This window comes from Podarcis liolepis (assembly GCF_965112155.1).
Source record: "Podarcis liolepis genome assembly, chromosome: 15".
Taxonomy (NCBI): Eukaryota; Metazoa; Chordata; class Lepidosauria; order Squamata; family Lacertidae; genus Podarcis; species Podarcis liolepis.
Genome location: NC_139566.1, coordinates 44,549,162 through 44,565,663, shown reverse-complemented (window position 1 = coordinate 44,565,663; position 16,502 = coordinate 44,549,162). Strand labels below are relative to the sequence as shown.

Genomic DNA, 16,502 nt, shown 5'->3' with positions numbered 1-16,502 from the left:
TCCCTGGAGTCAGGATTTCCCAATAAAGAATGGGCAACTATAAAGATAAACAAGAAAAGTAGCTACTAGAATTTATAATTCAAGCAAAACACGCAAGTGCCAAATTCGCAAGGAAAATAGTTCTTTCTGCAATTGTTAATGTGTACTAATGTTTCTGTATCAGAAGCACAAGCAAATGAATCTCCTTCAGAACAAGTACGTGATACTTTCACATTAAGCTTCAGTTATTGCTGTAAAGGCAATTGTGTCCTTCATTGCTTTCTTCAAATTTCCAGGGTCAGTTTATAGATTTGTACATGAGGAAGAGCTTGCATGTTTCTGGGGGAAAGCTAGCATTTTTCACCATATCACTGGGGGAGTAATTGCAGCCTAAATGGCTTCCTGAGTAGCTTGATTTTGATCTGTTTCTGGGGAAGGGCTTGCTTATCCCAAGGATAATAATTCGATAATGAGGGTGCCTGATTAAATTTAGAGTCCATTTGCTAAGCTATAATGCATCTCAGTGAAATATGTCACTTTAAATAGAGATGCTTTCATCTGAAATAACCAGAAGGAGGCAGGCAGCATTAAGGGTCAAAAATATACTTTATTTTTAAAGTGTAGGTGAGTGTGGTACTGATAAAGGGTGTGTACAGACACAATTTGAGCAGTAAGCCTGCTGAGAAAGCACTTGCCATGTGGTGTTTAGAGGAAAGATATCTTGGATTGAGCTCAGGAAACCAGACTTGCGTTTACAGCAGAAGTCGCCTTTAAATGTTGCTGTAATGTTCTGGAGAAGCTGTGACAATTTTTCTTCTGTGCAAAATGGACTTCTAAGTGTGATGTGTATATAGCAAACTCTGGGTCTGACACTTATAATAATTTATTATTTATACCCCACCCATCTGTCTGGGTTTCCCCACCCACTCTGGGCAGCTCCCAACCAAATATTAAAAACACAATACAGCATTAAACATTAAAAACTTCCCTAAACAGGGCTGCCTTCAGATGTCTTTTAAAAGTAAGATAGTTGCTTATTGCCTTGACATCTGATGGAAGGACGTTCTACAGGGCGGGCGCCACTACCGAGAAGGCCCTCTGCCTGGTTCCCTGTGACCTCACTTCTCACAATGAGGGAACTGCCAGAAGGCCCTCGGCGCTGGATCTCAGTGTCTAGGCAGAACGATGGGGGTGGAGATGCTCCTGCAGGTATACTGGACCGAGGCCGTTTAGGGTTTTAAAGGTCAGCACCAACACTTTGAATTGTGCTCTGAAACATACCGGGAGCCAATGCAGATCTCTCAGGACCGGTGTTATATGGTCTCGGCGGCCGCTCCCAGTCACCAGTCTAGCTGCTGCATTCTGGATTAATTGCAGTTTCCGGGTCACCTTCAAAGGTAGCCCCACGTAGAGCGCGTTGCAGTAGTCCAAGCGGGAGATAACTAGTGCATGCACCAGTCTGGCGAGGCAGTCCGCGGGCAGGTAGGGTCTCATCCTGCGTACCAGGTGGAGCTGGTAGACAGCTGCCCTGGACACAGAATTGACCTGCGCCTCCATGGACAGCTGTGAGTCCAAAATGACTCCCAGGCTGCGCACCTGGTCCTTCAAGGGCACAGTTACCCCATTCAGGACCAGGGAGTCCTCCACACCAGCCTGCCCCCTGTCCCCCAAAAACAGTACTTCTGTCTTGTCAGGATTCAACTTCAATCCATTAGCTGCCATCCATCCTCCAACCGCCTCCAAGCACTCACACAAGACCTTCACCGCCTTCACTGGTTCTGATTTGAAAGAGAGAGCTGGGTATCATCTGCATACTGATGAACACCCAGCCCAAACCCCCTGATGATCTCTCTAGGTGGCTTCATATAAATGTTAAAAAAATTGGGGCAAGAGGATGGAGCTCTGAGGCACCCCACAAGTGAGAGCCCAGGGGTCTGAACACTCATCCCCCCCCACCACTTTCTGGACACAGCCAGAAGGAGTGTATAACAGTGCCTCCAGCTCCCAGCCCCTCTAGACATTCCAGAAGGATGTTATCGTCAATGGTATCAAAAGCCGCTGAGAGATCCAGCAGGACTAGGGAACAACACTCACCTTTGTCCCTAGCCCGCCAGAGATCATCGACCAGCACAACCAAAATAAAAAAAAATCCTTCCAGTAGCACCTTAAAGACCAACTAAGTTAGTTCTTGGTATGAGCTTTCGTGTGCATGCACACTTCTTCAGATACACTGAAACAGAAGTTGCCAGATCCTTCTATATAGTGAGAAGGTGGGGAGGGGTATTACTCAGAAGGGTGGTGGGAATGGGAGATTGGCAGATAGCTGAGATGAGCCTGTTGACGACTCTTAACGACTGTAATAGGTCTTACAGGAAAAGGCAAGGGGTGAGAAGGTGAGAAATGGCTTAGTCATGTATAATGGGATAAGAATCCAATGTTTTTGTTCAAACCAGGTCTCTCCATAGTTTTAAGTTTGGTAATGAGTTGCAATTCAGCAGCTTCTCTTTCCAGTCTATTTCTGAAATTCCTTTGTAGTAAAACAGCTACTTTGAGATCTTGTATAGAATGTCCTGGGAGATTGAAGTGTTCTCCTACTGGTTTCTCTGTTTTGTGATTCTTGATGTCAGATTTATAAACGGACATAAATCTGACATCAAGAATCACAAAACAGAGAAACCAGTAGGAGAACACTTCAATCTCCCAGGACATTCTATACAAGATCTCAAAGTAGCTGTTTTACTACAAAGGAATTTCAGAAATAGACTGGAAAGAGAAGCTGCTGAATTGCAACTCATTACCAAACTTAAAACTATGGAGAGACCTGGTTTGAACAAAGACATTGGATTCTTATCCCATTATACATGACTAAGCCATTTCTCACCTTCTCACCCCTTGCCTTTTCCTGTAAGACCTATTGCAGTCGTTAAGAGTCGTCAACAGGCTCATCTCAGCTATCTGCCAATCTCCCATTCCCACCACCCTTCTGAGTAATACCCCTCCCCACCTTCTCACTATATAGAAGGATCTGGCAACTTCTGTTTCAGTGTATCTGAAGAAGTGTGCATGCACACGAAAGCTCATACCAAGAACTAACTTAGTTGGTCTTTAAGGTGCTACTGGAAGGATTTTTTTTATTTTGACTATGGCAGACCAACACGGCTACCTATCTGTAACCAGCACAACCAAGGCAGTTTCAGTCCCATGATGAGGCCTGAATCCTGCCTGGAATGGATTCAAATGGTCTGCATCCTCCAGGCGCGCTGGGAGTTGTTCAGCAACCACCCGCTCAGTCACTTAACTTCCATCTACAACAGATTCTGCATTAAGGGGAGAATTAGCCTCCTGTTTTTAGCACACAAAAATTGTAGGTTGATAAACCAACCTCAGGCTAACAAGCAGATAAATACATTCCTTTACTAAACAGAACTTAAGCAAGTACAGTATTACATTCTCTTTCCCAATATGTTTAGAAAAGATGTCAATTTTCAGGGGTAAACCCCGAGAAAGTAAGTTGTTCAAATTAATTGATTTCAAGTAACAATTTACTACATGTATGCCTTTACTATGGGACGCAGGTGGTGCTGTGGGTTAAACCACAGAGCCTCTTGGGCTTGCTGATCAGAAGGTCAGCGGTTCGAATCCCTGCGACGGGGTGAGCTCCTGTTGCTCAGTCCCTGCTCCTGCCAGCCTAGCAGTTCGAAAGCACGTCAAAGTGCAAGTAGATAAATAGGTACCGCATTGGCAGGAAGGTAAGCAGCATTTCTGTGCGCTGCTCTGGTTCGCCAGAAGCAGCTTAGTCATGCTGGCCACATGACCCGGAAGCTGTATGCCGGCTCCCTCGGCCAATAAAGCGAGATGAGCACCGCAACCCTAGAGTCAGTTACGACTGGACCTAATGGTCAGGGGTCCCTTTACTTTACTATGCCTTTACTATAACTGATGGTTTTATTAAAATAAAAAAGTTCCTTCCAGTAGCACCTTAAAGACCAACTAAGTTAGTTCTTGGTATGAGCTTTCGTGTGCATGCACACTTCTTCAGATACGAAAGCTCATACCAAGAACTAACTTAGTTGGTCTTTAAGGTGCTACTGGAAGGAACTTTTTAATTTTGACTATGGCAGACCAACACGGCTACCTATCTGTAACTGGAATGATGGTTTTATTGTTTGCAATTTATGTGTAGTCGATCTAAGGCACGTGTATTTAAAAAAAACTTAATGTGTTATTGGTTTATGGCAGGAGACATAAAGCTGTTGGTTTAAAACCACATAATTTATAATATAGTTTTATGGTGGGAGGCATGGCTGTTCTGAGATGGGAGGTCTGTGTGCCCTGTCTCACTGCTGTCATGAGATAAGATGCCTTTTATTCCCAATTCAGTAATGCAAATTGAGCTATATTAGGACTCTTAATAAAAGAATCAGCCGTGGGCCCTGTGCCAGTCTCTCTGGACTCAACCAAGAAATGAGATATTTGTGATGGGAATTGTCATCCAAAACATATGGAGATGCCTTTGCTCTGATGCAATAGGGTGCTGGGTGGTCCAGTCAACTAGAGAAAATCAAAATGGTAGCAACGTCACAATCACACCATCATCCCAAGTGGAAAGAACCAGGCAGCTGAGTGGGCCAAATTACAGCAACTTTACCATCACGGGTCACCCACTCATTTTTCTTAAATAAGGGGATTTGTGCCTTTGGTGTTAATCTTCAACACAGAGGACCAGGGGTGCCAACTTGAATAAAATATTGTGGTGGCCCAGGTAAGCCCCACCCTGCATAACTGATCACACAATGCGGTGTACACACACTATTTGAATGGCAATGCCCAACAACTGGGGTGGCATGGCACCCTCAAATATTTTATTGGGGAGGGCAAAGCCCCCTAGGCCCCTAGGAGTTGGCTTCTATGCACAGGACCATTAAAAATATTGTAACAGGAAATGTACAGGAAATCATAAGCTTCCTGAAACATTGGAGCTGAGGTGGAGGTATGAGGCACCCTGATAGTTATCTTTCCTTCTCCTTACACCTGAGCCCACGGCCAATAGTTGGCAATACGTATTAGAGGACTTTTCAGTTTGGATTATGCATACTTGTTTTCCTTCTACAGGGTTGGTGAACCTGTGACCCTTCAGTTGCTGTTGAACTATGACTCCCATAATCCTTGACTGCTGGCCATGCTGTCTAAGACTTAGGGGGCACTGAGCCCAACAACATGTGGAGGGCCACAACTTCCCAGCCCTTGCCATCCTGGTTTCTGTGCCTGTCTTAAGCAGCTGCTATATATAACTGAAATCATACACACAACTGTTACTGAAAATTGTGGACGGGGAGAACCAGAAACAAAAGCACAATTGTAAGTGGTGGGGGGCGGGAATGAGAGTTTATGAAATTCAGTACAATGCAATTTTTAAGGCACCCAGGCTGCATGCATTTAACTTTCACTTAAAAAACCCACTAGGGATATTTTTGTGTGGCAATGAAGATGAACAAAGGAGTTCTGTATATCCTGCGGTCCTGTCCCTGACCACACCTAGTCCATTCCTACTTAAGCTGCCTTGTAAATACAGCGTCATTATGCCTGCCTCTCCAGATTAACAGACTCGAAGAAGATCCAGCTACATCACAAGCCTCCCACGAGCCAGACGCTAAAGGGAGACCAGAAACAAAGGTGCAGAGCAACTTTAAGTAAATGCCGTCATTTGCCCAGGGTAAGAAACTTCTTCTAATTTAGTTTATATCATGTAAAGTATTTTAAACTTGTGGTCTGATAACTATATTGTTTTCTTCATATATATAATAAAACCTTGCATGAGATCAGCAGACATATATTGATATTAAGAATAATTAACAGATTATTAAACACAGTTTTACAAATTTATCCGATCATTGCTTTTAATAATTATTGCAGGTGCTTGGCATTATGGAAACTCAGTTCACTTCCAACAGCTTTCATATTGTGTGAGAAAAATAATCTTCCTGGATTAACTTCCTGGCTTTATTTTTCTGTTGTTGAGACAAAAGTGTGTTTCTTTAGTCTGTGACCCTCTCAATGTGTGTGTGCCTCTTAAAAAAAAAACCTTTCATATACAAACACCATGAGAAAGAATAGGATTTTTTTTAATCTTTATACTGAATTGGCTCATCAAATCTTAATAATGGCAAAAATGTGCAGTATGGAATAGGGCAGCCAAGCATATAAGCTCCAAAGCCCTGGGAACTGAAAGGGTGCAGCTCCCTTACTTCCCCAAAGTTTAAGGACCACTGCAGATGGCTATGTTGCAGTAGGGCTGTATATCAATTTTACCACAATGGGTTTCCCACTTTAATGCTGGTTATTTGGGGCAGATAAAAAGATGCAAGCTAAACAATATGTACTCAACCCTAAATCAAAGCAAAAGTTTTCTGCCAGTCTGTCCATTAGATGCAATTATAACATTAAATATTAAAGGAGGCTCCCTCCCTTTGGAGGAACAGACTGCTTTTTATTGGTGCATTTAGGTGGTATTAATGCATTATCAGCTATATATTGAGAGGTTTTGTTCTCCAACTGCACACAATCCATTTGCGGGGTCTAATTTCCTCATGTTTGGCTGACCCCTTTGTGTAGTAATCATTTGTGTAGATGACATATTACTTGGTCTCAAACTCCAAATTTAGATTTTGCAGAACCACTTTCAAATCTGCCCAGAGTACTGCAACCATCATCGGCCTGAGCACAGATTTCTAGCCATTAACCAACTTAGACTGTGGTCAAGCCCTGTTGAATTCAGCAGAACTTACTTATGAGTTAACGTGTATGTGATTGCTCTATTATATATATCGGCTTAGGTCACTGTTGTATATCACAAGATCAGTTTCTGCTTTACAATACATCTTTAATCCTACTTTTGTTTTGTCTCTGTCTCCCTTGCAGATCAGACTATTCCCATGCATTTATTTCCACCACATTGCAAAGCCAGAATCATGCAGGAATCGTTTGCTGTCCATTTCCTGAAGGTGCTGAAGGAACTCCTAGCTTTTGTGCTGTTCAGTTACACAGTGCTGTTAGGGGCGCTGCTGTTGGCTGGCTGGACCACTTATTTCCTGGTGCTTAAGTGATAGCTCATGTTTTCCACCAGCAGCTTACAGATGGAGCCCAGATGCACTGTCTATCCAACACCCAATCAATAAACACAATTCCATTTCTATTCTAGAGACTCGACAAGTTTATTTTGTTACCTGCTTAATTATGTACCTTTAAGATATATAAAATGCAAGGCAAATTATTTTAATTATTTTTTGGTTGGTTGATTGATTGAGGTTACTTATATGCTGCTTTTCCACAATGAATTGTACCCAAAGCAGTTTCACAGCAAACATTAAAAAACACTGAAATGAAGAGCATTGGAAATATACAAATATATAAAATACAGAACAAGTGAGTAAATTCTATCAAAATAACAAAAACAAAAAACAATTTGGCAAACATTAAAAAGAAAACAACCCAAACCATCTCCAAACAATATAGGCTAAAGTACATAAATATATGCCTGTTGCCTTTGTCCATGGAGTTTTCTTGGCAGGGATACTGGAGTGGCTTGCTGGTTCCTGCTCCAGGTGGATCACGTTTGGTCAAAACTCTCCACTATGACCTGTCCATCTTGGGTGGCCCTGCACGACATAGCTCATAGCTTCTCTGAGTTATTCAAGCCCCTTCACCACGGCAAGGCAGTGATCCATGGAGGAGGAGGAGAAGGGGATGACAGAGGACGAGATGGTTGGACAGTGTTCTCGAAGCTACCAACATGAGTTTGACCAAGCTGCGGGAGGCAGCGGAAGACATGCTCTGGTCCATGGGGTCACGAAGAGTCGGACACGACTAAACGACTAAACAGCAACACCACATCATAAATACATAGTAAAACAAGTTAACCAACAATAAAGGTTCTGGTCTTGCTGCACCCGAAGGAGCCTGGCTTAATTAAATACAATTCAGAATGACATACTGCTGGCATTCAGGCCACAGCTGCCTCCCATTTCCTTACTCCAGAGGAGGCTGACTGCAGCAAAAGGCAAATATCAGGGAGGGCAATGATGGTAGGTCTCTTCTCCAGCCTTCTAGAAGTACAGACTGCTGGTGCAGATCTTATTGTGCTTTTTGCATATTGTTTCAGGAGTTGGTATTTCAATTAGAAGATCAATTACAAATTTATCCTCTGAAATTCATCTTCTTTCTCTTGTCTCCATGGGAGTACTACTATAAAAACAGAATCTAGTTGATCAAGCTGTAACTAGGTTCAGATGTTGACTTTTTAAATTATGATTTGTTACCTCGCTTGGAGCACACTCCTGGTTTTCTGCTTTTAGTTTCTCTCTCTGTTACAAAATCTCTGGCACAATGCTGTCTGGAGAAGGATTAAACCCCAGTGCAATTGTTCTCTCTAAAAATAAAAGCAACCGAGTTACCTGTGGGTCTTGTATAATTTATGTTGTTCAGATTGGGATTGTTTGCATTAAATCCTCAATAACTGCAGAGCAGAACATAAGATAAAAACGTATCACTACACCTTGTAACAGCAAAACAAAAACAAACACAAATAATAGGAGGACTTAAAAAACAGAATGTTCTGAAGGTATCTACATGGGATACCTGAAGTAATCAATGCAAATTGATATTAACTTTTTTTTAGGAAAAAGTGACAACATTTAACCTTTCTGTTACCTATATAATAGTTTCTCAACTGCTACATTGTTTATCGTGGTACCAGGTCTGCTAAGATTGTTACCTTAAACCCTGAAATAAATTATATTTTGGGACACAATCTATGAGGAAATGAAAAAATTACTAAAAATTACATTTCACCAAAAAAAAAAAAAAAAAAGAAAAGAAAAAAAAAGGAATCATTCCTTCTTGGGATTCTAACTGACAATATTCCAAAAGAAAGATTAAAATTATTTTTCTATGCAGTGACGGCGGCTAGGGTATTAATAGCCAAGTACTGGAAGGGTAACCATATACCAACTAGAGAAGAATGGCTAAAAAAGCTGAGCGAGTACTTGGGACTCACTAAGGAGACTGAAGCCTTAAGGAACAAGTCAAATAAAATAGTCCAGAAAGATTGGGAATGCCTAAATGCCCACCTATCAAGTTAAGGTTCAACAACCAAGATTGGTTGTGTTTTGAATAAACCCGTAAGTGGGAAAATGTCTCCTTATACCAAGATGAGGAATTTATTGAAATATAGAGATATTGTTTTAGTTATAGGAAATGAACCACTGTGAGGTCGATGGAAGTCAAAAACCCAAAAGTATAATAAAAAGAGATCCACCCCAGAAGGGTCAGCATCTCGGTAGAGAAATGAAATTCTGGGACGCCTATTATAGTTACGTTGTATTATGCTTATGTTCTTTTTGCGTTTGCTCTGTTTTCTTTTTCTTTTTATTCAATTGAAATGTTTGTATACTTTGTTTCGTTTGTATCTGCATAATAATTCAATAAAAATTTAAATTAAAAAAGAAGTGGTATTTTAAACATCTAATTAAATATTGTATAAATCTGAGCACCATGAAGCTAACACTTAAAGTTAGCTATTCTACTATAGGTTTTAATTTGCTTAATGTTCATCAAATCTTTCAGTTTATATTTAGGGAAATGTTCATTACCATTGTAATGGTGTATAATGTATATGTATTTACAAGTTAATGTTTCTGATGTTCAGAAGGGCTGAGATCTGGTCTAGATGCCATTTTATGAAATGTTACGTTTATTAAAGCATTGCAAGCATTGCAAGGAAACTGCAGCTGGGCAGTGTGCTGTTATATTCATGTCCTGCTTGCAGGCTTCCCACAGGCAGGATCTGGTTGGTCACTGTGAGAACAGGACGCTGGACTAGACGGGTCCCCTTGGCCGGATCCAGCAGGCGCTTCTGGTCTTCTTAAAGCATCACACAGGCATATGCAGATGGGACCTTTATGGGACCACTCTGTCTGAAAGACTCTATTCCCCGCTACAGTCCTGCCTGGGTGGAGATCTTCTCTCGGCGCTGCCACCCTCACAGGCACGCTGGGGGGGGGGGGGACACAGGACAGGGCCTTCTCAGTGGCTGCCCCAGCCAGAATGTGGAACTCCCTCCCTAGGCAAGCTAAACTGGTTTCCTCCTCGTTGACTTGGGAGACTTTTCTGGTTTCAATAGGCTTTTGGTAACCAACTGTTTTTAAGGAAAGGGCTGGCGCTGTGATCTCTATGTGTGTGTGTTCTAGTAATCTTTATTTGTTCTTCATTCTTGATTCCTCCCTATGTTTTCATCTCTTTTATCTGTAGATGTGTTTACTCCTGGGAGGGTTTCTGCTTGTTGTTTTCATTTGGGGCTGATTTGTCATGCTGCGCTTCTGCTTCTTGCGATTTTTCATATTATTTCTATTTCCTTTGCGTGGGCTTTTTCTGTTTTAATATGTCAGCTCCTCTGGAAGTCTGAGGCCAAAATATACAGAATAAACTTGAGGCAAACTCTATTCAACATAAAAGACACACACACACCAGAACCACCCGGGTCTCTTCTCGGCCGCCTCGGGCAGCGCGAAGGGACTAGAGGGAAAGGCGCGCTTTTCCCCTCACGGCGCCTCAGCGAGGGGGGGGGGCGGCTCGCCACGCGCACGCGCCAGGGGGTCTCTCCCGCCAACAGGATCACGTGCCTACACGCAAGCGGCCCTCTCCCCCCCCCCCGCTTCTGACCCCGACGCATGCGTAAAAGCTTGAAACCTCCTAGAGCCAGAAAAATAGCAGAGCCACAAGGGCTCAACTTCCGGTAAAGAAACAGCCGCTGGGTCATTTAAGCAGATGGACTCTGCAGGACCAGACGAAAGGACGCTCCGTCCCCATAGCCCTCGACGCCAATTCCATCTCGATCAGGATTTCCAGCAAGTGGGACTCGGAGGCGCGTCGTCGTCCATAGAGGAGCGCCACTCTACCCTTTCGCATCTCTGCGGCGCGCACGTTCTCCTTCCTGCTCTGCGAAGACATAAACAGAACCCGAGCCGTTCCAGAGCGGAAGTGACGATAGAAGGCGGCGGCTTCCTAATAATGAGGGTTTTTGTCGTCGTTCTAGCTGTATAAATCCCTCGTAGACCCAGCCGGGATCAGCCTCTGAGGAAGGCAACGGCGCGAAACGACTCTCGCAGAAGAAAAGGAGCGCGGAGGGCTACGTCCCTCCTTACGAAATAGCTCTATGGCATTAGCCGTGGCGCTGGTGATGACGTGTTTCCGCTGCGCCTTGACTGAACCAAGATGGCGACGGCCGTGAGTAGCCGCTGGCTGCGGAGCTGCTACGCTTTCTTCAGGTATCTGTGGATAGGAAGCAGCTTCCTCCACTTCGCTCTGCTGCCCCCGCAGCTTTGTCCCCCCCCAGCCGCGCCTTTTGCTTCAGTTCACTTCCATAGCGACGTCCGCCTGGGATGAATTCGCTCCCGGAGGTGCTGCCGCCTCCTATAGTAGCGGCCCCTGCAGTGAATTAGTAAATCCTCTGTAGATAATTGAAGCGAAATTTGATCTGGACACCCAACTAAGTACAACAGAACCCAGTTTGTATTCACTGTACAAATCTCTCTTCTAACTGTTGCTATTGTGATTTTTAACTGCTCGTTCTGGACGTAGTTTGCCTGTATTGTTTTATTTGGATTATTTTGCTTGTATTGCACTGTGAGCAAATAAAGAAATCAATATCTGCATCTTCAAAGGTACAAGGTATCTTTGAAAATGTTTTATAGTCTAAATCCTGGAGGAAGTAGACTGTTTTGCAGTGACAGATGTACAGTTGAATTGAATTTTATTATTATGGTCACTGACCAGTTCCAGCTCACTTACAATATCAGGAAAATCATAAAACACAACAGGAATACATTGATGTGTACAGTTAAGGAGTTTCTGCTCAGTTTCCTAACAGCCTGACTCTTGAAATGAGAGGACTGTAAGCAGGGCTTGGCTGGCAGTGGACTCCAAATATGGTGGATCTTTGCTCATTTGTCCTCCAGAATTCATATTGCTTATAGCACTTGTACCTAAGATGGATATGTTTTTCCCCCTAGGCACAGTTTTCCCATCTTGGCAAATGGTAAAGCTCGTTGCATGTCAGGATTGAGGGGACCATGGAGCAAAGTGGTAGCACTGGGGTTTGGAGTAACCTTGTCTGCAATTCCTATTACACAGGTAACCCTCTGGGAAATATTTATCGGTTACAATGCCAGGACCAAAGGTTCAACTTAATTTTTAAATTCTTTGGTAGTCTCTCTTTTTTAAAACAAATCATTTCCCTTCCATTTGGGGTTGAATTTTTCTTCTATTTACACCTCCAGCCTTTCTGTCCTTGTTACTCTTTTATCTGGAACTTGCTGCCTCCTGACATCTGTGTCTCTACTTGTTTGCAGCTGTTTAAACAGTATGTGAAAATGTGGCTATTTGTCAGGGATGGGCAGGAGTCAGAGGAATGGGAGGTGGTGCTGTGTGAGCCGAGGGAGGCAGAGAGTGGTGGTGCAAGAGGAAAGTCAGGAAGAGGAGACAGGGCAATGAGAGACAGAAGAGCTGCAGGAGGCCTCGGATATTGGAGAGACCGGGGTGCTTCTAGAGACAGTCATGGTTTTGGAAACCCCACTTTGTTGTCTCCATGCTCAAGGAGAGGCATGTAGTGCCTGGAACAGCTAGAGCTGCTGTTGAGGAGGATCCATGCACTTCAAGTTTAAGACAGGAGGGGATGGGGCCACACTGTAGCTCCAACTGTCCAAGACAGAGCACAGGTCTGCTAGTCGTAGGTGCCTAGACATGAGTCAGCATGAGTATTCTTGTGATGTAACCAAGTGCTTTGCTAATAAAGAACTAAAAAATCAGTTGCTCATCCTTGTTGGTCTGGTTCAACACTGTGCTCTGCCTCCACAATTGGAGGCATAAATGCTTCTGAATACCAGTTGCTGGAAACTACGAAAGGGGAGTGCTCTTGTGCTTGAATCCTGTTTGCTGGTTTCCCACCTGCATCTTGTGAGCCACGGTGAGAACAAGATGGCCCATTGGCCTGAACCAGCAGGCTTTTCTTAGGTTCTTATTATAAGCGTACAGCACCTAGCTGCTAAGGTATCATTACTGCTTTATTTTTTTCTCATATAATTAACGGAGAAATCACAACATTTGGCTTTTCCAATGCATTTTCTAGTTATTTTATTTGGTTATGGAAAGATTTTAGTTTTACCAGAAGGTAAAGAACTAACAGTTCATCTATTGACAGCTGCACAGATCGCCATTAGTTATAATTGGGGGAAACCCAATTCTCTGACTTCAGATGAGTGGAGAGCTAAGGTGTGAGATATGGACATATGATAAAACTGACAAACTCAGAACAAAAGAAGAAAAGCCTTGGCAATCTGTTCAGTGAAGAGTAGAGACTTTTTAATTATGTAAATATGGGATAATGTTGAGCCACATACTTTATTAGGAATTGCCTGAGGATAAGTAAACATTGTACTAGGTTTCAATAATTAGTTAACAGGTTTTACTCACAGCAGACCTACTGAAATTAATGGACATGTCTAACTTAGGTCCATTAATTTAAATGGGTTTTATCTGAGCAAACACTGGTTTTACCATTCCAGTTGTTTTAGGTCATTTTTTTCTTATAAGTAACAGATAGTATTATCATTTTGGTATCATTTTATATATTTTACACATTCGTATATATATTTATACTTTTGATTGGTGTACTCACTGTTACGCTAATAAAATATTATTTAAAGTTAATGACTTCTGGCTTTTTTCTTTTTTGCCGGCAGCCATGTCAGGTTTCCAGATCTTGAAGAGCTATTATTTTGAAAAGCAAGCTGGCAAACGCATAATATTTGTCTTTCAGAAACATGATCCAAGCTCACTTAGCAATGAAGCGTTAATCCGAAGAGCTGTGTCTTTAGTAACCGATAGCACTGGTACCCTTCTCTCTCAAACAACATATGCGTTAATTGAAGCTCTAACAGAGTATACAACGGTAAGATGCTCTGTCTCTGAACTTCTGAATTCTGTAGCATAACACAAACTTTTAGTTAACTGGGTGCTACTGAGTCTGGGTTGTTTCCTGTTGCAGGCAGTTTACACGTTGGTGTCACTGTACCAGAAATACACACACCTCCTTGGGAAAATGAATTCCAATGAGGAGGATGCAGTTTGGCAGGTGATCATTGGTGCTCGAGTAGAGGTAAGGAACCAGCAAGAAACCTGGACTCAATGCATCTTTTTCAGGAACCAGTATTCCAGCATGGATATTCTGGATATGGACCCCAAAGGCCTGATTTCAAATTCCTTACTCCATTCTCACTTGAAACACAGCTTTTTTTTAAAAAAAAAAAAAGCAGGCTTAACAGTGATCAGATATACAGTTGTAAGTTCAAATGAGAGTGGTTGTAAACGAATTGTGCCAAATCAGAAGTTTGCTTTTATTTAACCTAACCTGCTTATAAAATGTTTATTTTTGGTGGAGTAAGCAAGTTCAGATGCTGTTTCTCATTGTAGCTTTTTTCTTTAGATGACTGCGAAGCAACAGGAGTACCTGAAGTTAGAATCCAGGTGGATGACTGCATTGCGCCTTTCAGAGATGGCAGCAGAAGCAGCGTATCAGTCTGGTATTATTCACTGAAGCATATCCCCATCACTGAATAGCTCCCCACTGTTGTCCTTTCCAAGGCATTTGCATCTTAGGACAAGTTGTATTCACTTGAATTGTCTCTCAGACACTTTGGTCCAGAAGAGTGTACCTGTAGGGGTGTTCCCACACCTATTTTGGAGTTTGGGTTGTACCATAGAAGCCCCCCCTTCCAAAAGCATATTGGAGATGTTAAAAGAAAATAGCACAACATGCATATATGTGTTTCATCAAATGCAGACCATGTTTGGAGAGATCTTTTTAAACCAGCCTCAGGATTTGTTGTCCTGTGATGTGGTGAAAGAAAATAATGCAAGGAATTCTGCAAGACGGGGCAAGGAAAGTCTGCATCTGCAACCATGTATGTCTGCACGTTGCTGTCATATGACAGCCATGTCTTAATGTGAATGACATGTGCCCATCCATGAACACCCTTGGATCTGTGCCTGGACCCAAGTCCAATCAGTGTTGTGGTGTAAATCTGCTGATTTTAACCTTACTTTTTCAGGAGCTGATCAAGCATCCGTTTCAACACATAACCACATTCAGCTGGTGAAAACCCAAGTGCAAGAGGTGCGGCAGCTGTCGCAGAAAGCAGAGACTAAGCTGGCGGAAGTTCAAACTGAGGAGCTCATGAAGCTGACAGAAGAGCCACCGTTGCTGCCAGCCGGTCGACAAGCCAGCGTGGAGGAAACCGATGAAGAAGCCTACCTGCGTGAAGACTGAAGTGTTGCTAGCCTTGAGGATTTTGCCCCCAACTTTGATGGGGGAAGGAGGCACTAAGTTTAAATGCCAACCTTGTTAGCTGCAGGTCTTGGACATTGGAAGTTGTATTTCTGATTTGTGGGAAAGTGTTTCTATTTAAATCAACTATGCAAATGTGAAAGTAGCCAGCTGAGGGGTCCTTTCTTGGCTGTGGGGATCTATTGTTAGAATGGCTAATGAAGATGATTCAGTAACAGGTCCTCAAACTCTCAAAAGCCTGGAGCTAATTGTACCTTCAATTTCAAAAGGGTTGGGTTTTTTCTTTGAAAATATTTACTTGGGTTGTAAAGGAAATGAAGTCATGCCAACTATTATTGCACCTGAAATTTCACAAGTAAGTTGCCAGAAAGTCAGTTTAAAAGATAAATGTCACTTGTGTGTGTATATGCTCCCCCCTAATTATGTGAACTTTAGCAACCTCTTTTTAAAAATAAAAGTTAGCGGGACTTCTTTTAACTGTAGCTAAAGGCAGATTCTCAAAAGTGGACTATGCAGACAAGAGTCCCAATATGGCACAGGTGATCTACATGCTAGCACACAGTAGGTGAAGTCACACAAGGGTGTCTCATTACCACCACCACTATTACACAACCACCACCACCAACAATAATTTAATCATTCAGTTCAGATAGCTGCACCCAGCAATGGGAATAATCTGTTGTCCTAACATTATGGAGTAAAAAAATTCAAAAGGTAATGGGGAGAATAGGTTGTGCAGCAACTAAAAGGCACCTTTCGAGACAAGTGCTTAAAATTTTCAGTGCAATCTTGCACATTCAATATGACTTACTCATAAGTGCATTTAATCTAACTCCAACAAAAACTGTGTTTCAAATCAAATATACCGTATTTTTCGCCCTATAGGACGCACCTAGTTTTTTTTGGGGGGGGGAATCAAGGGGAAAAAATTATTTCCCCCCCAGGTTTGCGCAGCCATCCCCAAGCTAGAAGAGGGAGACGAGCTTATGGGGCTGGCGATGGCGAGAAGCAAGCTTGCTTCTCTCCCCCGCCAGCCTCCAGACCAGGTCCGGGAATAGCGGGGTGGCGGCGCTGCGCCTCCCCGCTATCCCCCGAGCTTGTGGGCTGCAGGCTGCTGCCCACAAGC

The 16,502-nt window shown here is 42.9% G+C and overlaps 2 protein-coding genes across 2 annotated transcripts; both read left to right on the top strand.

Annotated features, from left to right (window-relative positions):
- Positions 1-194: 194 nt before the first annotated feature.
- LOC310694049 (uncharacterized protein) lies at positions 195-7,176 on the top strand. The gene is made up of 4 exons (XM_083476768.1): positions 195-1,222; positions 5,092-5,337; positions 5,575-5,692; positions 6,898-7,176. Exons 3-4 carry the CDS (start codon positions 5,674-5,676, stop codon positions 7,080-7,082), a joined length of 204 nt encoding a protein of 67 aa, XP_083332894.1. The 5' UTR covers positions 195-1,222; positions 5,092-5,337; positions 5,575-5,673; the 3' UTR covers positions 7,083-7,176.
- Positions 7,177-10,983: 3,807 nt separating this feature from the next.
- DIABLO (diablo IAP-binding mitochondrial protein) lies at positions 10,984-15,853 on the top strand. The gene is made up of 6 exons (XM_083476761.1): positions 10,984-11,300; positions 12,045-12,165; positions 13,850-13,981; positions 14,078-14,188; positions 14,516-14,612; positions 15,141-15,853. Exons 1-6 carry the CDS (start codon positions 11,248-11,250, stop codon positions 15,356-15,358), a joined length of 732 nt encoding a protein of 243 aa, XP_083332887.1. The 5' UTR covers positions 10,984-11,247; the 3' UTR covers positions 15,359-15,853.
- Positions 15,854-16,502: the final 649 nt, after the last annotated feature.